Source organism: Atractosteus spatula, chromosome 8 (genome assembly GCF_055471065.1).
Source record: "Atractosteus spatula isolate fAtrSpa1 chromosome 8, fAtrSpa1.hap1, whole genome shotgun sequence".
Taxonomy (NCBI): Eukaryota; Metazoa; Chordata; class Actinopteri; order Semionotiformes; family Lepisosteidae; genus Atractosteus; species Atractosteus spatula.
In genome coordinates, this window is record NC_142713.1 from 61,030,595 (window position 1) to 61,056,901 (window position 26,307).

A 26,307-nucleotide genomic window follows, 5' to 3' on the forward strand; every position below is an offset into this window, starting at 1 on the left:
CTCCCCCCTCGTGCACTGCGTCTGTCTCGACCGAGCCTGCTCTGTGCCGAACTTGGAGCCTACTCTGCAAGTGACGAATCTGCTGTGCAGCGCGCTGACACATTCCACTCCAGAGAGCACTGACCCCAGACTCGCCCTCAGCTGGGCTGGACAGCGGTGGTTAAGTTCTTTGAAATACTTTTCTAAGAAAAGCTAATAAAAACATCCGTGTCCTGCTCTCTTTAATCAAACTGTTATTGTCCTTTGTGGGCAACACGCAAAGCACTCTCAGAAGAACAGAAGAACAGGAGAACAACAGCTCATTGTTTAACTGATACACTTCTATAAAAAAAACGTTTTTATTGAAATTGTAGCCATTTTAACAGAACACATTATGCTGCCGATTTTACATCTCCGTCATCCAAAACAAAAGCTTCCGGTCTCCACCAATCACACACAGTGGGAGGGTCCTGTGCCAACTCAGCCCCGCCCCCACAGAAGCTGATCCAATCATCACCGGCTGCAATCACAAACAACATTGAAATAACAATTAACTTATCGATACACAACACAACAGTATAATTAACCTTCATCAGATCAGCATATCCATGATTGCTTTTAAAGGCACGATATGAAAAACAGATTATTTGGGGGCACCAAATGTTTGAAATTTCAGATGTGTGCTTTTATTGAAATTCTAGTGTTTGGGTACTTCTTTAAAAAAACACACGAATCATCCTGTTGCCAAAAAGCACAGAAGTGTACCATTCTAGATTCCTATGCTATGCTGGTATAATGTTATTTTAAGGTTTTAAACCAGATGTAATACTGTGACCTATAACAGTGTATTTAACACTCGGCTCAGTGGGCTGTCCTGAGCTTTGTGCCCACCACCCCTTGCAATAAATGAACAAAACTAGACATCCCAGAAAAATGAAAAATAAATGTGTTAAAAACTGATCATTTTGTATTATTCTTCGATCCTGTAATGTAAATAATTTGGCTGAATCTTTGCAGCATGTTTAAGCATGAAACAACACTGCGTGATATGACTTGAACATCCACACTTTAAGTGCACTTTAGTGACCTTTCTGTAACCCGGTGAGCACGAAGCCGGGCTGTGAACTGCTGCCCGCGCCCGTCAGGGAGCAGGAGGCTCACTTGCCTGTGGATGGCCCAGGTGATGGATCAGCAGCTGGCTGTTTATCTTCCCTGGGTACCCAGTTGTTGCGAAAAGCTTTTCATTGACTCTGGACCACCTGGAACAGGAAATAAATACCGTGTTTTCCCGAATACATGTCATCTCTGAATATAAGCCGCACCTAAAATTTGGAATGTGGAATTAAAAAAAAAAACTTTACAAAGCACAAGTTACCTTTCTGAACAGGAGTTGTTGAAATTTAAAAAAAAAGTTATCTTGGTTTTAAAGAAATAAAGGAAAAAAGGAGAGGGGTTCAAAAGACAAAATTCTGCGACTGCATAACTGCTTCACAGCCTAACGATTCCTTTGCTGTTCAGCAGACAGCAACACCCCCTTCTTGAACACGATGTCTTGTTAATTTTGTATAACTGAAGATGAATATACATGTTTTTTTTAATCACTCAATTCCATCAACACACTGGAATGAGGCAAAATGACGGTCCGTTACAGTATGGGCAAACAGTCCAACCCCGTTCAGCACTCTGGTGGTAAATATGTCCCTAACTTTTTTTTACTTGTATGTGAATACAAGCTGTAGGCCAACTGTACCACCCTGAAACTTACTTGGGTAAATATGGTATATTTGGGTCAATATGGTAATTTAGCACAGCCCATACTGTCCATACATCTTAGACCTGAGACTTCCTACAGTCCGCACCACTAGTGTTGTACACAAGCCTCTCTATATGAAACAAAACGAATCCGGCGCAGCCAGTCCTGGTCCCGAAGGAGCTGGTGTGTCAGCAGGTCGTCTTGTTTGCAGCTCAGCTCTTAGAATAATTCTGCTGGGCCACTGGATCAATCGGGCCAGTTGATCAATGTCATGCAGCCCTCCAGGTGCTGGCTACTGCTGTAAAAACATCTAGAACGCATACAGAAATAACAGAGAAGGAAAATATATAGCTTGGTTTTAAAACCCCAGTCCATTTCCTCGTGATATATTTACCTGAATCGCTGGGCACAGTCCACATGCGCAGGCCTCTTTTCTTGTGGGTAGCTAAAAGTAAAAATAAAAGATTCAGATGGCACAGATACTGGGGTACAGAGTTCAGCTTGGCCAGAGTTAACACTGAACCGCACGGGAATATGGTCACATGACCAGATTAGCACTGTGACGGACCCTGTGGTTGAAAATGGGATGACAAAACGCTTTCGCTGTTTTCTCCACTCTTGCTCAAGGTCAACTCCATTAGCGATGGCTTTCACAGTCCTGGACTTTCTAGGTATTCCTACTGTTCAGGACTTTCCACAGGTTACTTTCTGCCTGAAAGAGTCTTTGGAGATTTAGCATTTCCCCTCCATCTGTATTACTGCACACTAAGATAATGATGAAATTCTTTGCAACAGAATTTTCTATCAAAGGGTCCTGTGTTATTCCCCAAATTTTTTTTCCTGAGCCTTAATCCTCTTCAAGGTTCCTGCAGTGAGAGGCCAAGAAATTCTTTGCTCAGCAGCTGGTGCGTGCCATTAATAATTTATTTCCCCTTACTAGACACGTCCCAGCCTCAGCCTAAGGTTCTGGCGAAGTCTGTCTTCCCAAAAACATGTCCTTAGACCATGGACATGCGAATGAATGCTGAGTCCGATGTGACTCTAACACTGTCTAATAAAAAGACCACTGCAAATCAGTCCTCTTTTGTGCCTTGGTTACTGCGGCACCAATAAAGCACAAAACTCTCAAAAGCTTTACAGTCTCAGCTCTGTAAAGGGTTGTGTTCAACAGTTCCGCTTTTGTGCAATATTTTCTTCGATGCTTTTGAACGTTATTAAAAAAGCCCCAGAAATCCACATACTGTAGGTAGCCGACAACAGCACTGCAAAAACAAATACAAAGCACAGAAAAAAACACCCTTAATGACTTCACGTCCCACTGTTCATGTCAATGCCTGAGTAACGGATGAGTTACCTGGACCGGGTGATGTCCCAGACAGCCCAGTCATTTCCTGCCACCGCTCCAACTTTAATGGTGTTGGCGAGGCACCAGTCCGCTGACATCAGAGGAGTCTGCCCACTGTCCAGGGAGAGGATAGCCTGCTGGGCAACCAGGTCATAAAAGCGCACCACCCCGCTCTTTTCTGCCACCATCAACTGCAAAGAGGAGAGACGGAAGGCAGTCATGCACAGGAGGGCCTGTCAGACACAAAACCTCTCCAGGCACCCATAATCCCTTAACAGCATGCTTCTGGGGACTGTTTGTTCTGTCACTATCCAGGTCACGTCAACAACATTCAGCAGACACCGCTGTGCTCTAAGAAACACCACTACATACGGTAGCTCTTGTGATTTAAATAACAGCACTAGCAGAGGGGCTTCGGGGGGCTGCCCCTCAGCACGTCTTCCAGGTCTCCCTGTAGCACCCGCGCCGAAGGAACCAAGATCTTCTCAGTCCGGTGAACAAAGACAGCGAGACGAAGGAGGTGGACAGAAACCTCCAAAACGCTGAATTAACTGGGTCCGCTCGGGCACATTGTTTTGACTTGTCCTTAACTTTCTTTTTAAAAACAAATGAAGTGATAATTGAATAATTATGGACTGTTTTCACAATACCAGGAAAGGGCTGCAGTTCCACTAGTAGTTCCACTATTGATGAAATTGTTCATCCTTATGAAGTGTTAAGATGTTTCTAAAGGATATCAGTGCCTTACACTTAACCCCCCAATGACATCTGACTTGAAATTCCTAGTAATGCTTCCAGAATTTTTAGTAATAAGTATTTAGTCCAATAATCAAGTAATTCAAGTTGAATAAGTGTTTTATGCATGCTGCTTGCTCGCTGAAGATAATTCATTCTGGATTATCAATGTCACCTGTTGCACTGAGGTCCTCCACTTAACAACCCTTCTGCTTTCAGCACTAGTGACTAAACACTGACTGATCTTTCTCATATTCCACTTAACTACATTAACCCCCCGACAAGACATGAGCATGGCAGGATAAACAGAGTTTTTAAAAAATTCTGCAATTCAAGGAGAAAAGTACAGCAAGTATCCAAAGGGACCTTCAAATGTCTCTGCATTCCAGGAGCTGTCCAAAAGGCTGTCCTTTCCAAAAGAAAACACGCAAACTAACTGGTTTTGCTCTGAAGTGCCTGAGAAACTTCACCGGAGAACTGCAGAACTCTGTCAAGTTTATACACTGCACCGGGAGAACAAAGAAGGATAATGACACTACAATCTGTATTCTACTGGAAGAACAGTACAAATTCGTAAGCCAGGGCTAGCTTTTAGGGCCGCATGGTATTGCGTGGGTCAGCACTCAGCACTGGGGGGTTTGAGTTCAATTCCGGACCTGGGGTGCTGTCTGTGTGGAGTTTGTATGTTCTCCCTGTATTCACGAGGGTTTCCACCAGGTGCTCTGGTTTCCCAGTCCACAGAAGAACTGGTAGGTTCATTGGCTTCTGGGAAAACTGGCCCTGGCGTGAGAGTGTGTGTGCCCCGCGCTGGACTGGCGTCCCGTCCAGGGTGCGTCCTGCCTTGTGCCTGTTGCCTGCTGGGATAGGCACAAACTATGAAAATGGATGGATGGTTAGACAACAGATGGATGGCTATTAGTGGCATTACCAAGTACAATTAAGTGTGGTTGCTATTTGGCACAGTATCATTCAGTTTCTGAAAAAACCTTTCCAGGGTTTCCCGATACAAAGAGAAGTGTGCTCTTCAGCTGCTCTGAATCAGACATGTTTGCTTCAGTCCCCTGTCTAGATGCGTCCACATATTCTACAGTTCACATGGGGCTCTGCTGCAGCCACTGCTGTCACCGAGCCCTGCGGCCTCACAGCTCCTGGATCCTGCGGTCAATTCTGGGGCTCCTGTCTGTGTGGGATTTGCATGTTATCCATGTGTTCATGTTGGTTTTAACAAGGCGCTCTGGTTTCCTCCCACCTTCCAAAGACATGCTGGCTGGGTTATCTGGTGTCTCTTAATTGTCCTTGTTCCGCACTGAAGGGTAGTTTCAGGAAGGAACAACTCAAGTGGGGGTGGCATGGCGGTGACCACTGCTTCCTCACAGCTCCAGAGCCCCAAATTTAACTCCAGGCTACAGCGGCTGTCTGTGTGGAGTCTGCATGTTTCTCCAAGGTTTGCATGGAGTTTCCACCTGGTACTGTGCCTCCCCAAGACACACAAGTTAGGTTTGACAGGCTGCTGTATATTGTCCAATCTGGGGTATGGTTTCATTGTAACTTAATGCCTGGGCTGAAGGGTTGATCTTATCTAGTACAACCACCAGTGGTCCTGTGTCTTCAGAGCAAAAAAAAACACAAGTTTTTGAGCACGATGGTGTAAATAACTGCTTCTTGTCAGCTGCCTATTCGCCGTTCTGGTGCTCAGTGCCTTTTCCCTCTTCTGCAGTGTTGCCTCATGGAGACACTGCATTGTTGTCTGTGTGGCAGTTCTGTACAGCAGCAATGGATGAGAAACGAGATCTTTTGTTCCACCAACTCTGCAACATGACACAGGCGATGCACTCTGCAGACAGCACGGTGGGAGTTCCCTGCCTACCCTTCTCGACACCGACACCTCTGCTTAATTTGACTCTCAATGTTAGACTGTCTGCTCGCCTGGACCTCAGAGCACAGCACGGGCGCCTCCTCGCGACACAAAACATTGAACATGCGCCTTTGCAATTTAAAAATACTTTGTAAAACTGACCTGAAGTGTAAAAACGATGCAGTCAGAGGAGAGTCTTGTGATTTGCTGCACTGCCGATACCCTGCGCACGCTGCCAGAAAAGTAACAGGCACCGTGACCTGCTCTGCTCTAGATGCAAGCAGAAGGTTCTCTGGGAAGAGCCTGTAGACCACGCTCAATCCAAGACACATTTAACCACAGCGAGCACACTGGAGGCCTCACAGCACTCTGGCCCTGGGTTCAATTCCAGACATGGGGTGGTGTCTGGGTGGGGTTTGTACATTCTCTCCATGTTTGGGTGGGTTTCCTCCAGGTGCTCTGGTTTCCTCCCACTGTCCAAAGACATACTGGTAGGTTAAATGGCTTGTGGGAAAACTGGCCCTGGTGTGAGTGTGTGTTTCTATCTACCCTGCGATGGACTGGCGTCCCATCCAGGGTGTGTCCTGGAAAAGAAAACTATTTGAGAACATAGGACAGTGCCCCTAAAATCTGGCTAATGCTAGATGAGGCCGCTAGTTTAAACAAAAAAGCCCCTTGATCGTGTTACAACCTGCTCTTACCTCTCTTTCAACCAAAAATGTTTAAGTCATGGTTTTCTGAATTAATGAAAAAGACAAGGATTATATCACTCAACTAAAATGAATTATGTCAACACAGTTACATATAGTTTACACTTGTAACACATGTAGCCCTGCTCTGCCCCTGCGGCTCCTCAATCCTGGACACTCACAGGCTCAGAGCTGCACTCGCAACACTCCACACAGCTGCCAAGTGCTCAGAGCCAAGACACTGACTCTTCTTCTGAGAATCATGCATAGTCTAGGTTTCAAGGGGGTGACGTCATTTCTGTAAGAAGTTACCATACTTGGCCCGTTACTTATACAGAGGAGCCTAGTGGGAGATCATGAATACATGCAGATTCTGAAACCCTACCCATGACAGGTCCACCAGAGCGGAAATGTTTCAAAACTAGAGCATGACCCATAGTATAGAATGGTGATTTCTGGAATTAGTCATTCAAAAACATTTAAGTTTTTATCAAAAGTGGTGGCTTGAAAATGTGTTACATTCATGACATGCTCATGTCATCACGATTAAGTGCTCCAGCACTTCTGCTGTCCCCAGTACATCTGCTCTTTCTGGTTTACAGTCAGCTCTAGTAGCCCATGATTTATAAATTAAGCACTGGCTGAAACACCGAGTTGAGCTGCTAAAATCTCGATCCATCTGATGAGACTGCTGCCCTCCAGAACTCTACAGGATGGCGAGGTGTTTCAGCCATTCAGAAAAATCGATCCTATACATGTGCTCCAGTCAACAGTGCTGTTTACCTAGTCACATGCCTTTGAAAGCCAGGGCGGTCCGGGACGTGATGATCTGAATCTCTCTTCCTGCCTGCTGTTTCTGCAAAGCTCTGACAAGCTCTGACAGGGGTCTTTTCAAGCTCACCTTAGCAGCACGGTGGAAGATGCCTGCTTCACAGCTGTCTTCTGTGGAGCTCTGCACAACGAGGTTCCTTGTTTTAAGTTCCTTGTTGGCTCTACAAGTTCTAAATAAATTTAAGAGCTCCCCTTCCACTGGCCAGGACAGGGAAACTGTACCCTGCCTCAAAAAACTCAAGACAAGAACAACCTGCTCTACACAATGTGGCACCTGCTTCCGCAACTAGTCTTCTCTGGTCTACCAGCATTACTTTAAGCCACACTAACAAACAACACAGCCCCATGGGGCTATACCCAGTTTCTGTTCAATTACACAATGAGCAATTGTCGGTCAAAGGGGAACTGAGAATGTGTTTTGCAGTCCCCCTGCTGGCAGTCCCTTTGTCACTGCACCCCTTCCATTTGGGTCCCTGGGAGCACCCCGTCTCAGTCATTAAATGGAGCGATGAAGATGACAGACACACAGCCATTTGACAGATGAAGAGCTTGTGCAATGAACCTCTCTGTGAGGACACTTTGAAAGTGACGAGCTTTGTGACCTCTGGCCAAGAACGAGATCTCACAGTGCACACAACTGCATGATGTTATTATAAACATAGATCTGACGTTTCTACAGCTCACAATCTCCATTATCCCCTTCAACATGCAAGGCAGTGTTGTTTACAGAGTGTCGCTATCTTTAGGGTGCTCGTTTTCTTCTGCTCGGGCACTGCACTTAAAAGGTTAAGAAAGATTTGAAAACTTACACATTTTCCTTGGTCCTACATAAAACAGATGTAAGTGAAAGCCACAGTGCCTGGGCTGGAAAGACAGCTTGACTGATTGATTAATTGGTTGACTGATTTCATAGTAAAAGCAGCTGTGCAGCAGAGATGATTTATAAGTGATACTTGCACTATATTGTTCACATTCCTGAACTTCAACATGACTTAAGAAATCTGTAACAAGTTCAATTTTTAATTGTATAATTACAACATGCAAATGTAAAAAAAAAATAGTATTTTGGCTACATTAAGTGTTCTGATAAACCCCCAAAATAATTTTTAAAGTAGAAGATACATTTTATACCATTTTCTTGCCTTTTGACTGAGATTTCTGCTCCATTAATCACAGTTTGAATGTGCTGAATTTGCAGAGAAAGAAAAGCAGCTTGGATTCCAAAAATAAGCAAAATGTAGAACAATAAATTTTGCATTTTCTTTTCCACAGTTCAGTAGTTTCTGCCCTTTTAGAAGTATTTTTGGATTCCCCAAGAAGATTACAATGTAAGCCACGATGACTGTTTCCTTGAAAAATTAATAATCATTCAGAATATACCTGATATGGATGAAATCCCCCAAACTCCCAAGTCACGCTGGCAGAAATGCAGAAGTTGATGTTTTTAAATCTGTCCTAAAAAAAATCCAACATCTGACTCAAGTGACCAAGCTGAAATATTTTGGAAACTACACTTTTAAAATAAATACTTATCTGTTCAATTTCTGCCTTTCTACAAAATGTGCATCTTATTTCCGAACTGTCTCACCAGGGTCTCCAGATCTTGGTCACTGCTGGAGGTATTCCTGCTGCTCGCTGAGGCAATCAGTTCGTGAGTAAACCACACAATTATCACAGGCACCCACATCAACTTTGAAGCTCATAATATCCACCGCAACAGGGTGAGGTGGGGGCAGCTTGTTCTTCTGGAAAAACCTTTACTGAAAGCTCTCTCGGAGACTTCTGCACCACACTGGCCTCTCCTTTGAGAAGTGGCTAAGATCTCTAAATGAGCAGATTGCCCTCCTCTATTGCACAACTATTCTTATTACATGGGTTTCTCATTGCCATAATTAGCGGCCGTTGTTTACAACATGAAGAACTGTTATTTTAGAAAGCGCTACTCACACAGAAATCAACAGACTGTATCAGCTGACAGACAAAAACAAAGAACCAGAATCTTTAAAATGGCAGAGCTCGTTTGTCACAGTCAGTGCAAGAAAACAGCACTTGCCATAGGACTGCACCTGTTGTCTGCAAGCTACATTATCATTTAAAAGATGTAGAAGTGTACTGAAAACAGATACAGCTGTTGAGAAGGCCAGTGGTTCACTTGACGGGGTAAAAACACGCCTTCTGTGACACAGCAGCTGGGCAAGACATCTGGAAGGCACAGGTCTGATTGGGTTATACACAAACAGGAGATACAGAGGGTCCCCCTTATAAGCTGCCTCAATATTAATCAATTCGTATATAGGTCACCCGTAATAAAGGAAACTAAATTAATACATTCCACAGATCTGCACTTGCGTTGTTTTGCAAGGCACCAAAATCCAGCAAAGTAGATAGGCTGTGGTTTATTTTGTTCCAGAAATGAAAGAAAGAGTGTGAAGAACATAATCTAACAATAAAAATTCTGCTTTTTGTAGACAGTGATGCTGCCCATGACTTTAGATGCCCCGACATTCAAGCTGAGTTCTCCTCTGAGGCAGTGAAGTGCATTTAATAGTGAGACCACAGTCTGAAAGGAGCTGGAGACACTGCTTCTATTTATTGTTTTGTCATGGGTTATACGCACATTATACTGTATCTACATACACGTGCCTGAATAGTAAGTGTTAGGAAACCAACTACAATATTTCCTCTTTTCTTGTAGGGTGGTGCGGTGGCACTGTGGCTCAGGATGTCCGCCTGTGGCTGGAAGGCTTCCGGTTCGCATCCCGCGGCCGGCAGAGGAGTCCTACTCCGTTGGGCAAGGCCCTTAATCCCAACTGCTCCAGGGGCGCAGTATAAATGGCTCAAAACAGAGCCTCTTGATTGGCCTCTCTGTCTGTCCCCTGCTCCCGCCCCTCACTCCTCCTCTCTCCCAGCTCTTGTTCTCCTGCTACATTACCTTTGCCTACTGCCCTGTCTCTCTCACACCTGAAGAAGGCACCACGGCCGAAACATTGTGTTTTCTTTCTTCTTTTTTTCAGCATGGAATAAACCTATTACTTGTTCCTTTTAAACCTATTAATTGTTTTTAATAGTTAATTTTACTTTGTATGTATAGATATACACCCCATAGATCACTGTAACCAAAGACTTTTCAAAATTATTTTTCCCCAGCGTCTTGTTCACTATATAACATGATCCTTACATCCTAACATGATCCCAACACTGCATTTAAAAACCACACTGAACGTGCAAGAGAGATAACGTGGCTTGTTCATTGCACACTTGTTAATTGTGCCCACCTTAAAAGCCTCTTCTGGGTGCCAGCAGACACTCATCCCGGGCGAGCGAAGCAGAAACGAGGCACTCTGAGATCCGTCTAACTCCCAGACCCTAGGGAGCAAGCAAACGTGAAAAGGGTAAGACACACATCTGCACACAATACAGAAAAACTATCACTTGGCATAACTAATACAGTCAGGACCACCCAGCTGAAGCAAACACGTTCAATAAAAAATGTTCTGTAGTTTAGAACAAATAAAATATCGAACAGTTTCAATGGACACATGCCAAGGCTGCCCTCTAATCAATCAGAGAGCTGAACCTGGCGTCTCACCATTTACACGAATAACAACAATTAATAACAATAAAGCTCTTTACAGGTAATGGGGATCCCCTCCACCACCAGTGTGCAGCCCCACCTGGATGATGCACCAGTACGCTCACCACATACCAGCTCTCAGTGGGGAGGAGAGCAGAGTGATGAAGCCAGTTCAGAGATGGGGATTATTAGGAGGCCATGACTGGTAAAGGCCAGGGGGGACTTTAGCCAGGACACCGGGGTTACACCCCTACTCCCTGCCTTGGGATTTTTAATGACCACGAAGAGTCAGGATCTCATCCAAAGGATGGTGCCTTTTTCACCGTATAGTGTCCCCATCACTATACTGGGGCATTAGGACCCACACAGACCACAGGGTGAGCGCCCCCTACTGGCCCCACTAACACCTCTTCCAGCAGCAACCTCAGCTTTCCCAGGAGTCTCCCATCCACGCTCACACCTGCTGAGCTCCAGTGGGCTGCCAGTTGAGAGTAGCAGGGTGCTATAGCTGGTTTACTGGGTAAGAGCGCTGTGCATAGAAATGAACTGAATCCCCAGGCCATAAGTGAGGCAAGAAACAGTGTACTCCTGAAGACTGAAGTCTGACTCCCTAAATTGCAGACATCTAGCAAATACCCAGTGGCTTGACCACTACACCCTCACACACCTGCACCATGAGAACGCCGCGCACTCCTCAACAAGTCCAGAAACTTAAAGTACACGGGTGCCGCTGTAAAAAGGAACTTAACAATGTAATGATAAATAATTAATTAAAAAAAAACAGAGATGATGGATAGAGGAAACATTATGTGATCCCAGGCTGTGGTTGGCACAAGTCCAATAAGTGTCTCCTCACCTCTGAGCCCCCTCTGTCAGCCAACGGAGGGAGAAAGGGAAGGCAGCTGATGGTGAAGGAAATTCACATCCCTTGGCTTTGACTTGACACTGGTTCCCACCCATCTTACCCTCCCTAAGCGCTGCCAACAGTAACACTCCTTGCAGACTCCTTGCAGTCAAGACTGCCTAGCAAAATAATGCCCAATGTGTTCATTTTCTAGCCCACTGCAATTCCATGAAAGAAAAAGGACAGACACAATCGGCAGCATCAGGTGTATCAAAACAAGATTTAAAATGACGCTGAAGGGAGCTGCCAAAAATCCATAGAAACCCTAGGCCTGTACTGCAGTCTGCATGAGAGAAAGCTCCAAAAAAAAGAGTAATAAAAAACACCCAACAATGACAAAAAAGCATATCAGCCTTTTTTTTCTTTTGTTTCCTGAGAGAACCTTCTCGTAACATTTTCGAACAATAAAAAAGAGAAATAAAACAAGTTTCCTATGAAGCCATGCCTTGGCAGAGGGAGGATTCTTTGAAGTGACAAATGTGGCACCATTCTTATCTACCGGGTCCAAGAAAATATCACTTGCTTGACTGAGGAACACACAGCAAGTCACAAACCACAAAAAGAGCATTAACCGAGGAACCTTGGAAATGCCTTCACAGCTTAGTCACCCTTGCACCATGTATGGGTCTCATTAACTCAACATTTTACTAGCTTTTCTCGACTTGAAAATCCATGTGTGCTTCTGTGATTGGACATGGAAAGCTGAGTGTCATGCCTCTACAGCTTTGACAAGAACTTTGCCCTTTGCCAGGGCCTCCCTTCTGATGGGCTTCCAGGGTCTAAAGTGCCTTAAGTTCAAAGAATCATTCAAAACAGAATTAAAGTTCCAGAAGAAACCAACCATTTGCCCTATATGTTTGAATGAACATGAACGGAAGCACACCTGTCATTTACCTTTTACAGCAGAGCTGTTCTGCTTTAACAGAAACTGAGACAACGTAAAGATCTTCATCCTCAAAGCTGTGAGGGAACATACAACGAGCCACATTCAGCAAAAATGCACACAGGCACATTCACAAAACAGAACAACAGCATTAGCGAATCGCTGCAAATGCACAAGTATGCCACAGTGCTGGACCTTTTTAACACGTTAGTTGGGAATTGTGGGCATGTTTCTGGCCACATATAATCATACATGCTAAGAAAATGGCCAAGCTGGGTGCGAAAAATAAAAGTGAAATTTCATATGGGCCAAGTCCTGGCTAGATGTTTTCACATAGTCCTCTGATTTTCGGTGATGTTCATACAGGCTCCCCACATTTTCCTTGCCCCCAGCGAAAAAAGAACAAAAGACATGGTATAACAGGAAGTTTTACAGATTTGTTCATGTGCCCTGCTGAAAAAAATCTAAAGATGTCATACTTATTCTTAACAGCAACGCACAGACCACGGCCATAAATTATTAAAGCCCAGAAACTCAAAGGTCACGTTTACTTGCATCCCTGTAGGCAGTTTTTTTTTTTTAAAACGCCCCTCTGATATGGATTACACTGACAAGACACTGGCTGTAGTGTGCTACAGGGTTCTGGCACTTCTGAGGGGGGATGTTTTCCATTGCTCCAGAGAGAACTTTAGACCACTTGGTTTCCATTTGTGAACTGTTTTTGCAATTTCCAACCACAAATGCTGGACTGGCTCGAGGTCTGGAGAGGGAAAGGCCCAGCCGAGAACATTTATTTTGTGTGCAGTTAACCACTTCTTTGTCAAGTGTGGGTTTGCATCCCTCTCGCGCCGGAATGGCCATTTCTCCCACCAGGCTGGAGCTCCCTGGCGGAGGAAGCTAGGTGTCTTGCTAAACTGCGCAGGAAAGCAAAGGACTTCACGGCTGACCCTGTCTTAACAAGGCCGCCAGGAGGACGAGACGCAAAGCTGCCCCAAAACACGATCAAACCTTCTTTTCGTATTTCACAGTGGTTATGAGCGTTTTCTCAACACAAGCTTTAGCAAACATAACTCGGATAAGCATGCTCAAAAAGCTCCATTTTCATTTCATTTGATCGTAAAACAAGGTCCCAATTGGCTCTCAGGCACTTTAATAGTCTGCCATTTTGTGCAGGAGATCTCCAGCAGCTTCCCTTAGATTCTGATGCCTACTAAACTACTTGCGTCACACCCAGCGGAGGCAAGGGACACTTGCATCTTCTTCCTGACAGGTCTTTTTTGTGTACTCTTTGTGTACAGCCAACTCGCAACTTGTGGAAGACCATCACCATTTCCCTGCAGTTTTCAGAAAGCTCTTTGACCCAACCATGAAGATAAATACTACTACTGAAAGTCACTCATGTTTCCTCCTTTTATACCCTAGTGAAACAGGAAACCTTCAGAGGCCTTGAAATAGTATAGGCTTCTGTCTCATCTGGAACTTGATTATTTAAGGACAATTATGATTGTGCTCCTTACACAGTATTATTCTCATTGAGACATACTCCTTTCCATAACTTATTCTATAACATATTTTGTTCCTGTTTCATAGGGCTGCATGCATCTTGAGGTTTCCTAAATACATTTGACCCTTCTTTCCTGAAAAAGTAGGAACACCTGCCTTTGTGTTTTTAAATTCTCCTCTTAAAGGTCAATATCACATCTATTACATAGAATCAACAATCATTTGATTGTTGATTGTTGATTGTTACAAAAATCAGTTGCATTCAGTTCTTCTCTTGACATATGCCAACTCGGGAGAAGGCATTCGGCAGAAAACAATTTAAAATTATTTTCTGGACAAGCAATTGAAATTTTCATCTGGGTCCTAAATAATACATTACTCTTGTTATAACCATACATTTTCCATGTAATAACGTGCAAAAAGAGTGGGAAATAAATAAAGCATGTTGAAAAAATTAGCTAAAATAATTAGTGTTTGCATTTTTAACTGTTTCAAAAACAACGTCAAGGGCTCAGCCAGAATATGAAGATAAAAAGAACACTGAGTTTGCTATTGGGTGTATCTTGCATTGCCTGCTTGTGAATCCCAGGGCAGCTGTGACATTTAAAAAACCATGTGAAGTCTCCTTCTACCATGGTGCTATTGGGAGTGAGACCCACCACACAGGCGCTTGTGCATGCTGAATAAAAATCAAATCAAAGGGTCTTCTGAGTTCAGCCAGTCACAACTCTCATTCCAAGAGTATCTGAGCTCCGTGATCCAGACGTCGGGAAATGAAGCCTGGGTTATGTCACTAGCTGACTGCGACCGGGGCTTTCCCAAGAGGCAAGAGCTGTTATGAGCAAGGCAGGGATTACTCAGCGCAGGCTCTCCTTGCAGGCTAGAAATGACGTCCATATAGGACACACCCCTTTGCAATTGACGCCAAACCTCCCGTCACTTGCAGTAGACCTTACAGCCTAACAAGCGAGAAGTGGTCTAAAATTCAATAAACACTTCTTAAGGAAAAAGGTGAGTTACCCGACATGTGAGCCAGGAAAAGCTCACCCCCCCCCCCCCCCCCCAGGTGGGTACAGTGGTCACTTCTGTGAGCAAAGGCAAAGAGAAAACTGGCGATTCCAGATCAGGTGGAACTGACGTTACTGTCCACTGTAAATGTATTAAGAAAAGAAGAGGCGGCCATTTGTTCCATCTACCTTGCTCATTTGCAAGCAGCTAGTTTTCGTGTAATGTATTAAGTTTCATTTAGTACATTAACCATTTCTCTTTTATCCCCTAAAACTTTCCCTTTATTTCCGAGACATTTTACTACATCCTTTACTACTTTCCTTATACTACAGATAATTGGTCAAAAAAATGTTAACCTTCAGGTTATTCACTTTTTTACATCTCTCTTGGCTTTCTTTATATCGCTTTACCTATGCTTGCAACTCATTCCATTAGCTGGATGTTTTTAATGACTTTATAAAGTGCTTGCTTTCTCCTTATATTTAATGTACCTGATATTCTTACACTCAGGATGAAGCTGTTATGTGCCTTTTAGCAACATCTGTTTAAACTGTTGCCATCCATTCTCTGTGGATTCCACATCGATCCTGTCTGATTAAACATCTCTCAAACTGTGCTTTAGTTTCTCCACTAAAAGAAGAAACAATAACACAGTTAACTGTAGCTTTCCTGAAGCTGTAAACCAAAGATGTGAATTTTACTGGTGTAATTTGAAAGTATACTTCAAACCATATCATGACCACAATTCCCTAATAGTTCTCCTGCCTGTTTTATGTTGACTCTTTGAAAAGACTAAATTTGTTTTTTTAGTCCCTGGGGCTCTACACACTGTATATCTCCCTTCCAGAATTTCTTTGGATCCGTCTGTAGATCCTTAAACCAAGCCGACTGATGTCCATCTTACTCAGATGCAATCCCTCACAGCTGCAGACAGACTTTGCCATTCCAAACATTTCCAGTGGTTTTCTATGGTTTGCATTAAGAATGTATTTTCATAAGAATGATGTGATTTCCCATGGTTCTGTGATTCCAATTACGCCATCATTAAAAAAGACACCTGGACTGCAATCAAGGGCATAATTGACAAACTTAAACAGAAACCGAGATAAACGCAATTAAGTACAGTCATCACTTGCTGTACGAGCATCCACTATACAAGTTTTAGTTCATACGAGACGTAGCAATTCCCACCTTTTTTCATTTTAACAAGCAAATGGACTTTCACTCTCACAAGCTGGGCTTTTGGAAAGCATTGCAGAGATTCTTCTCCTTTCGCATCTTCTCAGATGAGGAATTTATTTTCCATTCTAACATTTTTATAATAAAAGGCTTGTGTGTGTTAAGTGTATATGGAATAGGATAGTACCTAAAGTTTATGTATTTGCTAACAAAAGCCGTGGTGTAAATACAATACCATAAATGAGCAGGACTGTTATAGTTTTCCTACCTATTGTTTACGCATCGGCTAATGACTTTAAGCATGTTATTCAAATAATTAACCAGGAATGTTATTGTTTTCATACTTTGATACTGTTCTGTGGTGTATTGTCTACCACTATAATAGGCCTGATCAGCGATGATGACAAGTCCACTTACAGGGATGAAGTCGTAGAGCTGCTTAGATGGTGTCATAACAATAACCTGGACTTGAACGTAAATAAAACAAAAGAGTTAATAGTGGACGTTCGGAGACACAGGCCACATACTCACAGCCCACTCAATACTGATGGAACGGAAGTGGAAACAGTCACCAGCTTTAGGTGTTTGGGAATTCACATTTCTAATGATCTAACCTGGACTGTGAACACTAACTCTATCTTAAAGAAGGTTCAGCAGCGCCTTTATTTCTATTTATGGGGGATGCCAGTACCTATGTTGGTGAACTTCTACCGCTGCACCATCGAGAGCATCCTCACCAACGGGATCACCGTGTGTTACGGCAACACCTCTTCTTGAGAGAGAATGGCACTGTAGAGAATGGTCAGTATGGCCCAGAAGATCATCGACTGCGGTCTCAGCGAGATTAAACAGCTCTATGAGAACCGCTGCCATGGTAGAATTCTGGCCATCACAGAGGACAGTCACCACCCCGGGCATGAGCTCTTCACCCCACTGCCCTCAGGCAAGAGATATAAGAGCATACGGACACTGACCACCAGATTCCTCTATAGCTCCTATCCACAAGCAGTGCGATTGGCGAACACATTTAGCCATGCCCCTCGGACCACACCTACACCATCTACCTCATTATGAGTTCTTATTTATTGCACATCTCCAGTCATTGTTTACAAATCTGCATTGTTTACATTCAAACTGTTTATTTGTTTACTGTACACTGCCTACTGTTTGTTTGTACAGTATACTGTCTTGATGCACTGTCTGCACTTCGTAATTTTACACTTGTTTTAACAATTGAGAGACTTTCTATCAGTAACAATTCCATTGTACCAGTACATGTACCGGTTACATACAGTATGGCAATAAAGTTCAAGTTCATTAAGGTGCAGTTTGGGTGTTTGAAGGTATATTTTTTTTATTTCTGATCTGACATTATAACATGGGAAGTAAAGGGAATTTAACTTCCGCTATACGAGTTTTCACCTTATGAGCAGTTTCTGAGGAACTAATTAAGATATTATAACTATGATTACTGTACTTAAAATCTTATCAGCCATGCAATCATTAAGGTGCAACAGAGCTCGGACTGGAAAATGATAAGATTTTAGTAGTGTGCGCAAGGATTATGTGTCGCGTTGGTTTGACCTAAACGGCAACTTTAAAAGCATGAACTAGACTTGGGTTCCACTGATGAAACCCAAGAGTAGGGTTCACCATTCCCCTGCAGATAAATATTGTCTGGTCCAATAGAAGACATCAGCTTGAAGAAACATCCCATCCAGCAGCACTTCATGGTCTGCCTTCTGAGGAACAGACAATAACGATGCTCATCTTCTGCAATTTGACATGATAGAATTTCAAGACGGCTTGTCCGCAATCCAGCTGCGCTTAATGCACTGATGATTAATTAGATTAATTAATTAGAAACACACGCTCAGGGCCACCTTCAAATGTCCACAGACAAGACTTCTCATTTTCACATCACCACCCCCGAAGGAACCTGTGCCTGTTTGGAATTAACAATTAGGTCCATAATAATGGTTAATGCCTGGGCAGGCATCTTCAAGGTTTCTTGAGTGGAGGTGTAACTCATGTGTCCTAGGTGTGATTAGCAACATGAAAGAGAATAGTCTAAGCTGATTAGGGTCTTGGTTAATTGCCCAAGACCTAACTGCATAACTTTCTCACCTTGTTTACATATTATATGGTAAGAAACTGCTACTGACAATCATAAATGTACGTTGTTTGAATGAAAATTTTGCTCATCTTCAAGAATAAAAGCCTGGTGCTGTCTTTAGGAAAGTGAGTGAGAGACGAGGTCAAGATGATAACTTCGTCTGCCCTAATTTCTTTATTGCAATAAAGAAGTCTTCAGCTTGGTTTACCAGAGTTGAGTGGTTTCCTGAGAAGAGGGTCCAACACTCCTTAGCAACTCTTTATGAAGCAGAAACCCCTAATTAAACCAGATTTAATTCACTTTAACGTGGGTTCAATTTTTATGAAAAAGAAGAGCTAATTTTCCTTTGTGTATGAATTCCATCTGGAAAATCTAACTCGATGTGGCTAGGAAGTAAAAACTACACCACAACCTCAATATTCAAGAAAAAGTGTAAGCTTGTGCAGAGAAAAAGTGGCAACAACTGCCACAACAGGACAAACCTCGTCGGTGTTATCCAGCAGCTTTACTTGTGGGGAAAAGTAAAATAATGTTGCTTCTTAAACCGCTTGCTCTTAACAGTCCTTTAGCCTAAAGAGCTGCCTAATTCAGCATTAACTTTGTTGATGCACATCTTATCACACAGTTTTGAATAACGGTGAATAGGACAGAAAGAGACTGAAGCATCTTTCTTTAAAACGCTCAATGGCTTGAGCTCAACAGGCCTGGGGATTCTTTCTCCACCCAAGAAAATGAATTTGAAAAGGTTTGTCTTAACTATACGAAGCACAGGTCTAATGCAGCCTATAAAAACCCAAACACCTTCGATTAAAAAAGAAAAAATCTTTAAAAAAAGATCCTAATGGCAAAGTGTAAAGGATCAACAATTAAAAAAACCACTGCTAGCTCAACATCTTTGAAGGGACAGTCTGGCGTGTGATTAACTAAAAATAGATTCCGGACAAACAAAAGACGATAACAGAGGACTCAGTGCTTTGGGTGAAATGGGTGCTGACAGCTGAAAGAACAAAGGCTAAAATAAGAAGGTTAATTCAAGCTAAAAATATTGTGGAATGCATTGCAAACTGATTTTTTACTTTGTCATTTAAACCCTTCATTGTGGCACAGATGACATAATACCATGGTTCCTAAAAAAAATGATGCCTTAGAAAATAACAACTAGCACAATGAACAATTTAACAAAATACATAGCTGTTAGGTTCTACCAGCAATAAGATTTGAACTTGAACACTAAAAACAATGTGGAACTAGACAATGTGCAAGATGATGAAGTTTTATGAACAATGAAGATTAATGCTGCAATGTATTCTGAGAAGAAATGAGGGTTTAAGAACAGCTGAAAACGAGAGAAGGCCATTTGGTCCACCTGTCCATACAGCCTCATTATTCTGTTAGGAGGATCTTGACATTTGCGAGGGTTCAGTGCAGAAAACCATCACAAATAGCCCAACTTTACGTATAACCAAGTCCACTCCTACACCGTCTCATAATGTACTAGACGGAGTATACTGAATGTATGGTTAAAAGATGTAAGTAACTCTATGATAATTTAAGTACTAATGCATCAACTTTAAGTTAAGTACAACATACATTGGTCAAAATTAACAACATGAATCCCTCCTCTGCATCCAACTGATGCCTGCTCTCTCTCTCTGCCTTCCCAGCTAATATCCTGCTCTGTGATCAGCACACCCCACTGTAATGAAAAGAGCAATAAGACTGTCAGAGAGCCTGTACAGTCGTCTCCAGCCTGTCACTCCCCACACTGCAGACACAGAGCCTGGAGTGTTGTTACAGTATAAAAACAAGAGCATGTTGGGATGCAGGGCTGTGGGTACTTGGGCAGGGGGGCAGGGAGAGGCTCCCTTATTTGCTCGATTTGTCTCATCATCCTAGACTGTTGCTCAGCTAATTTTAAAATTGCACTTCATCCCGCTCTGCTCTTCTTCTGTCCCAGATCGAATCGTGAACTCACAGACGTCGGGACCACACTGTAGACGGTTATTCACTGAAAGTCAGTTCTTTTTCTTACCTGGAGAGAATAAATCTGTAAACTGTCGCATCAGCTGACGTAGGTGGATTTAGAAAGTACCACTTATTTGCCTTCTTTCACATTCAACATTTACAGGTTACTAGATACAAGCCCAGCACAGTGACCATGTGCTTGTGTATCTGTTTCACATTATCAAAACACCATTTAATATTGTGCTAACGTTTTACTAGTAGAACTGATTTCTAGTTGTGCTGTACTCTGAAGGTTTAAATCAAAGATATATTGTGAAACAGCTGCATTTTCATACATAAGATGTCATATTAAAAAGTTTGCAAAAAGAATGAAGCCATTCTGCCATTTTCCCCTTTTTACTTTTTTGCAGCTATGATCCCAGGATCTCATCTGTTTCTTGAAAGAAACCCAAGTATCGACTTCAGCCACATGGCTGGGCAGGTTCTTTCACACTCCCACAATCCTCTGGGTAAAGTGGATCTTGTGCTCAGTTCTAAATGCATATCCACAGTTTCCACTTGCAGCTGCTGGTCTGTGTTTCACATATTCTTATTCACTGGCAACATCTACCCAACAAAAACAGATAACTGGCAGTGAAATGTGATGAGAAGCAAATATTTTTTTTTACTTAAAATGCACGTGGAAATGATACGTCACCATCTTGGGTGACAAATTCTACATGCATAACAGGTACATAAACTACCCCAGTCCTCTCTGGTTAACAGTCTCAAACAAACTGTGCAACACCCCGCTAATGCATGTAGTTGACAAAGTTTCCTGAAGAAACCAAAACCATTACCCTGATATTTCTTGGAAAAACAAGACGCCTTTTAATTTGGAACACACTAAGCTCACATAATAAATGCCACAAGCATTGCATGTGAATTAGCAATTTATTAGGTAATTCAGAAGACTTGTTTCAATTTAAATCAAAGTGATATTCTTCCAAAGCACCTCCAAATGTCAAGATGACTTGTTGAGGGTTTTATCATGTACTCAAAATTATTCTTTAAGCAAGCCAGACAGGATTTACACCAGATGCTGAAAGCACTGTTATCTGAAGCTATGAGCTAAAACAGCCTAGAAATAAATTAAAATCAGTCTTTTATTATTCACTGTTCTCTTCTGGTTTAATGTTGCTGTACTTTAACTTTGCACATTAAATGCTAGTGCTAAACAAAAACTACAAATCATTTCACTGACCCCCCACATTGTTAAAAACAGATCCAGATCCTCTCGCAGTGCCTGTGTGTAATTTAAAACACCACAAATACTAATTTATAGATTTAAAGGGACAATATAACAGTGCTGGAAATCTGAATGGCTGGAGTCCCTGAGTGGCTGAAACCATAAAGGCTCTTGCGTCAGAGTGCAAGTTGAGCACTAGAGACTCAACTCTAGTCCTGGCTATATCACTCGCCGCCTGCAGAGAAAGCATGAATCAGCTTGGGTATTCTTACAGCTGTGACCCCAAAGGCTTGCTGGGCAAGAACAAGCTTGCAGCCCTGTGAGAGACCAGCCCTAGAGTCTTGACTTTCGCAGTCAGGGTCCAGGCTAAGCCACACACCTCCTGCAGCTCGGGTATCCTCCCAACTGTCACTCCTGTGACCCCAAAGGTCACCCCTGCGGCCTCCCGGGCACAAGCGAGCTTGCAGCGCTGTCAGCTTGCAGTGCAGTTCGCATGCCAGCTAATGTACAGGTATATTTTTAAAAAACAATTTAAGGCCAACAATTTTAGATTCCGATATACTGTAGTTATCGGACTAGTCAAATTTACAGATACAAAAACAGGAGTAATGACATACACAGTAACAACCACGACAAAATTATAAAAATACTCAGACAAAATCATGAATTGGGCAGAACCAAAATCATGAATTTGGGCAGAAACAAAATTTAAAAATTACGAAGTGCAATGTGATCTACAGAGGTTGTAGAAACTCTACTGATCACATTCTGACCTTCCGGATGCTGGAATCTTACATTCATGATTCCAAGCAAAGCCATTTGAAATTCCACAGCTTCTACACTGCACCACAACATACTGTAGGGCTCTCTTAACCTAATTTGACATTAATTACCGGAAAATGTGATTTTAAGAGGATAAAAAAAGAATGCAGAAGCCTTAAAAAGCGACTGTAGTTTTTATTTACCCTAGAAGCACAGCTCTTGGGAATAGCTTGTTCTGTCCTAAGGTTCGAGCTCATGCCTTTTAAAAGGCCTGCTGAAAGCCAGCTCAGTTGCTGGGTGTCTTTTGGTTGCAGTTAAGCTGGCCGCAGTTCATTTAGAATGAAAGCCGGGGTCAAGCCAGGGTTGTGCCTTGTGAGAGGCAGGCCAGGTCTTTAAATCAGTTTCCCACCAGACCCAAATGAACGCACCTCCGTCAGTTTCTCAGTAGTATGTGCGACTTCCTGTTTGAAAGAACCCACTGAACTTCACCTCAAGTAAACCTCTATTCAAGCTGACATAACAGGGCTGGTGATCTCAACCCACTTCCCAGTGGCTTACAAAGACTTGCTGCAATCCAAGTTTGTTTTTACCACTGGCTTTTATAATTCCTCCAGCAGTTAAGCAAAACAGCCTTATCAGTTTATCCCTCCTATTAAAACAATTTTGATTTAAATGACACGTACAGCACCTTATTATTCACATGCAGTGGTAAATGCCAATGCTGTTTTCGTGTGCAGAAGAGAGTATAATCAACCACACACTGTTCTTCTGCATTTAAAGCTCTGACGTTTTTTTTCAGAAAACAAGGGGATACAAATTAAGCTAATATTTGCCTGCAGAGTTAACATTAACCCAGTGAAGTAACAAGCTGGCAAACGACACTAGCTCTGCTTTCAATACACGAACATCACATTTCATTTTAAACATCAGATTTTGAAGAAGAAAAAACATGACGTAGTATTCTACTTTATTACTCTGGACAGTTTTACCATGCAACAACTGCATAACTATAAAAAACGAGTAAACTGCTTCTTATACTATACAATATAATACTATCAAACATACAACTAGGAACATAGCAGTACATGAATTAACAGTTAAACCTTATGACCTTATGAACATGAAATGGTTATTCCTGTGGTAGCAGAACTGGCTTATAGAATAATTCACAAGAGAAAATTAAACCCTTATAAAGCTCTTGGCCACAGATGGCAGATATGTTGCTGAAGGACAAAGCAAAATGAATTCCTCACCTCAGAGACACCTGTATTCATTCTTCACCACAGCAGAAAACAACCCTCCTCAACCTGCCAGGGCGATCTAATGTCTTGACTAAGTTCAGTACAAAACGTTTAAGATTTAACTTCTGCAATCTTAACATGGATCACCTAACAGCATTCCCCAAGGTCTTCTAAAAACTGAACCCACTATATTATTATTAATTATTATTATTATTATTAATCCTTACACTTGCATAGCTCTTTTCTGGACACTCCACTCAAAGTGATTTACAGGTAATGGGGATCCCAGTGTGCAGCCCCACCTGGATGATGCGACAGCAGCCAGAGTGCGCCAGTACACTCCCCACACACCGGCTCTCAGTGGGGAGGAGAGCAGAGTGATGGAGCCAGTTCAGAGATGGGGATTATTAGGAGGCCATGACTGGTAAAGGCCAGGGGGAAATTGCGTCAGGAATTAGGAATTAGGAACTAAGTTTTATGTCTCATACAATGGATAGTGCTTTTGTTGGCATTTACAGTATAGTGTCCTGATCTCTATACTGGGACATGGGTCACACAGACCGCAGGGTGAGCGCCCCCTACCGACCCCACTGACACCTCTTCCAGCAGAAGCCTTAGTTTTCCCAGGAGTCTCCCATCCAAGTGCTGAGCTTCAGTGGGCTGCCAGCACTTACGAGTTGCGGGGCGATATTGCAGCTGGCATGAATTTGAACAGGCGTGTCACTTAAAACGGTCTTAAAATAAACCGTCAGCACAGCAAACCTGAGGGGCACTAGACACAAACGTGTCACCCAGAGGTACATCTCGGTGAAATCAAAGATTTCATTTTCTTTTTTTACACAAGATGGAAGCCTCTCTTCTGAACTTGATCTTCGTATAAAAATCTTAATCTCCCCCCCCCACCCCCACTGCCCACTCAGGTTCTGTTTTCACCACGAGACAGAGTTTTAAAACTTCATGCAGATTTCAACGCCTCCGTTTCCTCTGGCGTGACTGGAGCTTGATCAGAGCACGGGAGCTTCCTGCAGTAGTGACTTAGACCCCTCCCTGCCCCCAGCTCCCAGTCTGGATCCCTGCCCTCGGCCTTAACAATCATAGGATATGAATCAATAAATACAGGCTAACTTGACAAACACTACGCAGGCAGATACCCACAGAGATCCATGAGTTCATGGAAACAGAACGTCTGTTGCAATAATAGCTCCCGGGAGTTTAAGATTGGGAAAAAAAACCCAACAGAAATGGCACACTTGTGAGGAGTGACATTCAGGTGGATGGCTCAAGAAAACCCAAAACTGTAAGGAGTTGCTATAGTGGTGCCTGTAAGGTCTAAATGTTTTTTAGCCACAGACACATGCATACATGCACTCGCAGCAAGAGGAGGAGAGGCCAAACAAGCAGGACTGGCTGCCTTAATTTATGACAAAACTGGCACGGGAATCTGTTGCAGTATGTTCAGCATAGTTACATTTTCTGAACTACACAAGTATGTATTCTTTAGTTCTCAAGTGAGAGCAGATAAATTACGGTATTCCAGTTATTCAGGATACAAGTACTGCAGCATCGCCTGCTGCAAGGATCCATCAGAGATTTCCTGAGCCTATTTGACACCATATTTTAGTAAACAGCACGGCAAGGCACGCGATACCCATAATTCTGTCCCATGATCTACAGAAATGGTGCGGCATTTAGATCTTTTGATGGGTTTACGTATTATTTTCATGCAGAGCCAGAAGATGTAGAAACTACACAATAGCATAAAAACTACAGTACTAAATTTCAATGTTTCAATGAATAACACAGAAGATGCTGGAGTGGGAGTGTGGCACCGTGCCAGCCTGCAAGCTGCAAAGGAACAAGCAGGGGTTAATTCCACGCTGCAAAGTGGAAAGAAGAAACAGGTTGCGGCTTGTTTAGCCTCCTTCAGCTGTGAGACGTAGAAGAATGTAAAATGGATTTTATGAGGAGTGGTGTTACACTATACCCATAAACTGAAGTTCTTTTATCCAAACTATAGAGAAAGGGTAAAGGCAACTTCTGGAGCTTTCATCTTATTCCCCAGACAGTACAACATCAATAAAACAACAGGGTCAGGCTAACTTCTCTGGATCTCAGGTCTGAGCAGGGGACAAGTGCAAGAAAACACTGCAAAACAGATTTGCACTGATGCTGGGCAGCACGCCTACAACAGCTCAAGAAATGAAATAAAAAAACAGTTTTGTTTTAAGCAAACCATCAACGAAACATGATACATTTGAAAAAAGGATTGAGCCAGCCTAGACGTCAGTCAACCCAGTACTATTGCACATTTTTAGCATCTGCTAATGCTGTTCGTTTGTCATAATGAGGAAAACACATACAAGCAGGCACAGCAAACTGAAATGAACCTACAGCTACCGAGAGCGACGTGCCCTTTTTCCATTAAAATTAACTGAAATGCACTGTTTAGCCAGCATGTTAACAATTACCCAAAGGAAAAATAAAAAATCCTGAAGACTCAAATGCTAATTGGATTTCCACATTTAACCAATTACTTAGAAAAACTCAAAGCTTGTGAAGCAGTTGTGCAAATCCACTATGTAACATTTCTACATGTTATGCTTAGCTTTAGATTTCATACTGGAAGAGCTGTGTCAGTGGTTTCTGCACCATTAATAAGGAACAGAAAACACTTTCAGCACAACTGTTCTCACTTTCCCACCCCGCCTTCAGCACAGAGTAACCTTCAGCTCACCTCGACAAAGTAAGTTAGCCATG

General features: G+C 42.7%; 1 protein-coding gene across 2 annotated transcripts in view; it reads right to left on the bottom strand.

The window, feature by feature from the left end:
* Window positions 1-300: 300 nt before the first annotated feature.
* Window positions 301-26,307, bottom strand: part of nup37 (nucleoporin 37) — a 40,204-nt gene continuing 14,197 nt past the window's right edge. For both annotated transcript variants that reach the window (XM_088923964.1, XM_088923965.1), the window contains exons 6-10: window positions 10,463-10,553; window positions 3,087-3,268; window positions 2,127-2,177; window positions 1,145-1,238; window positions 301-499 (exon numbers count right to left, since the gene is read on the bottom strand). In XM_088923964.1, the coding sequence (XP_088780090.1) occupies window positions 386-499; window positions 1,145-1,238; window positions 2,127-2,177; window positions 3,087-3,268; window positions 10,463-10,553 (532 nt within the window). In that variant the 3' untranslated portion in view covers window positions 301-385. The remainder of the gene's footprint in view (window positions 500-1,144; window positions 1,239-2,126; window positions 2,178-3,086; window positions 3,269-10,462; window positions 10,554-26,307) is intronic.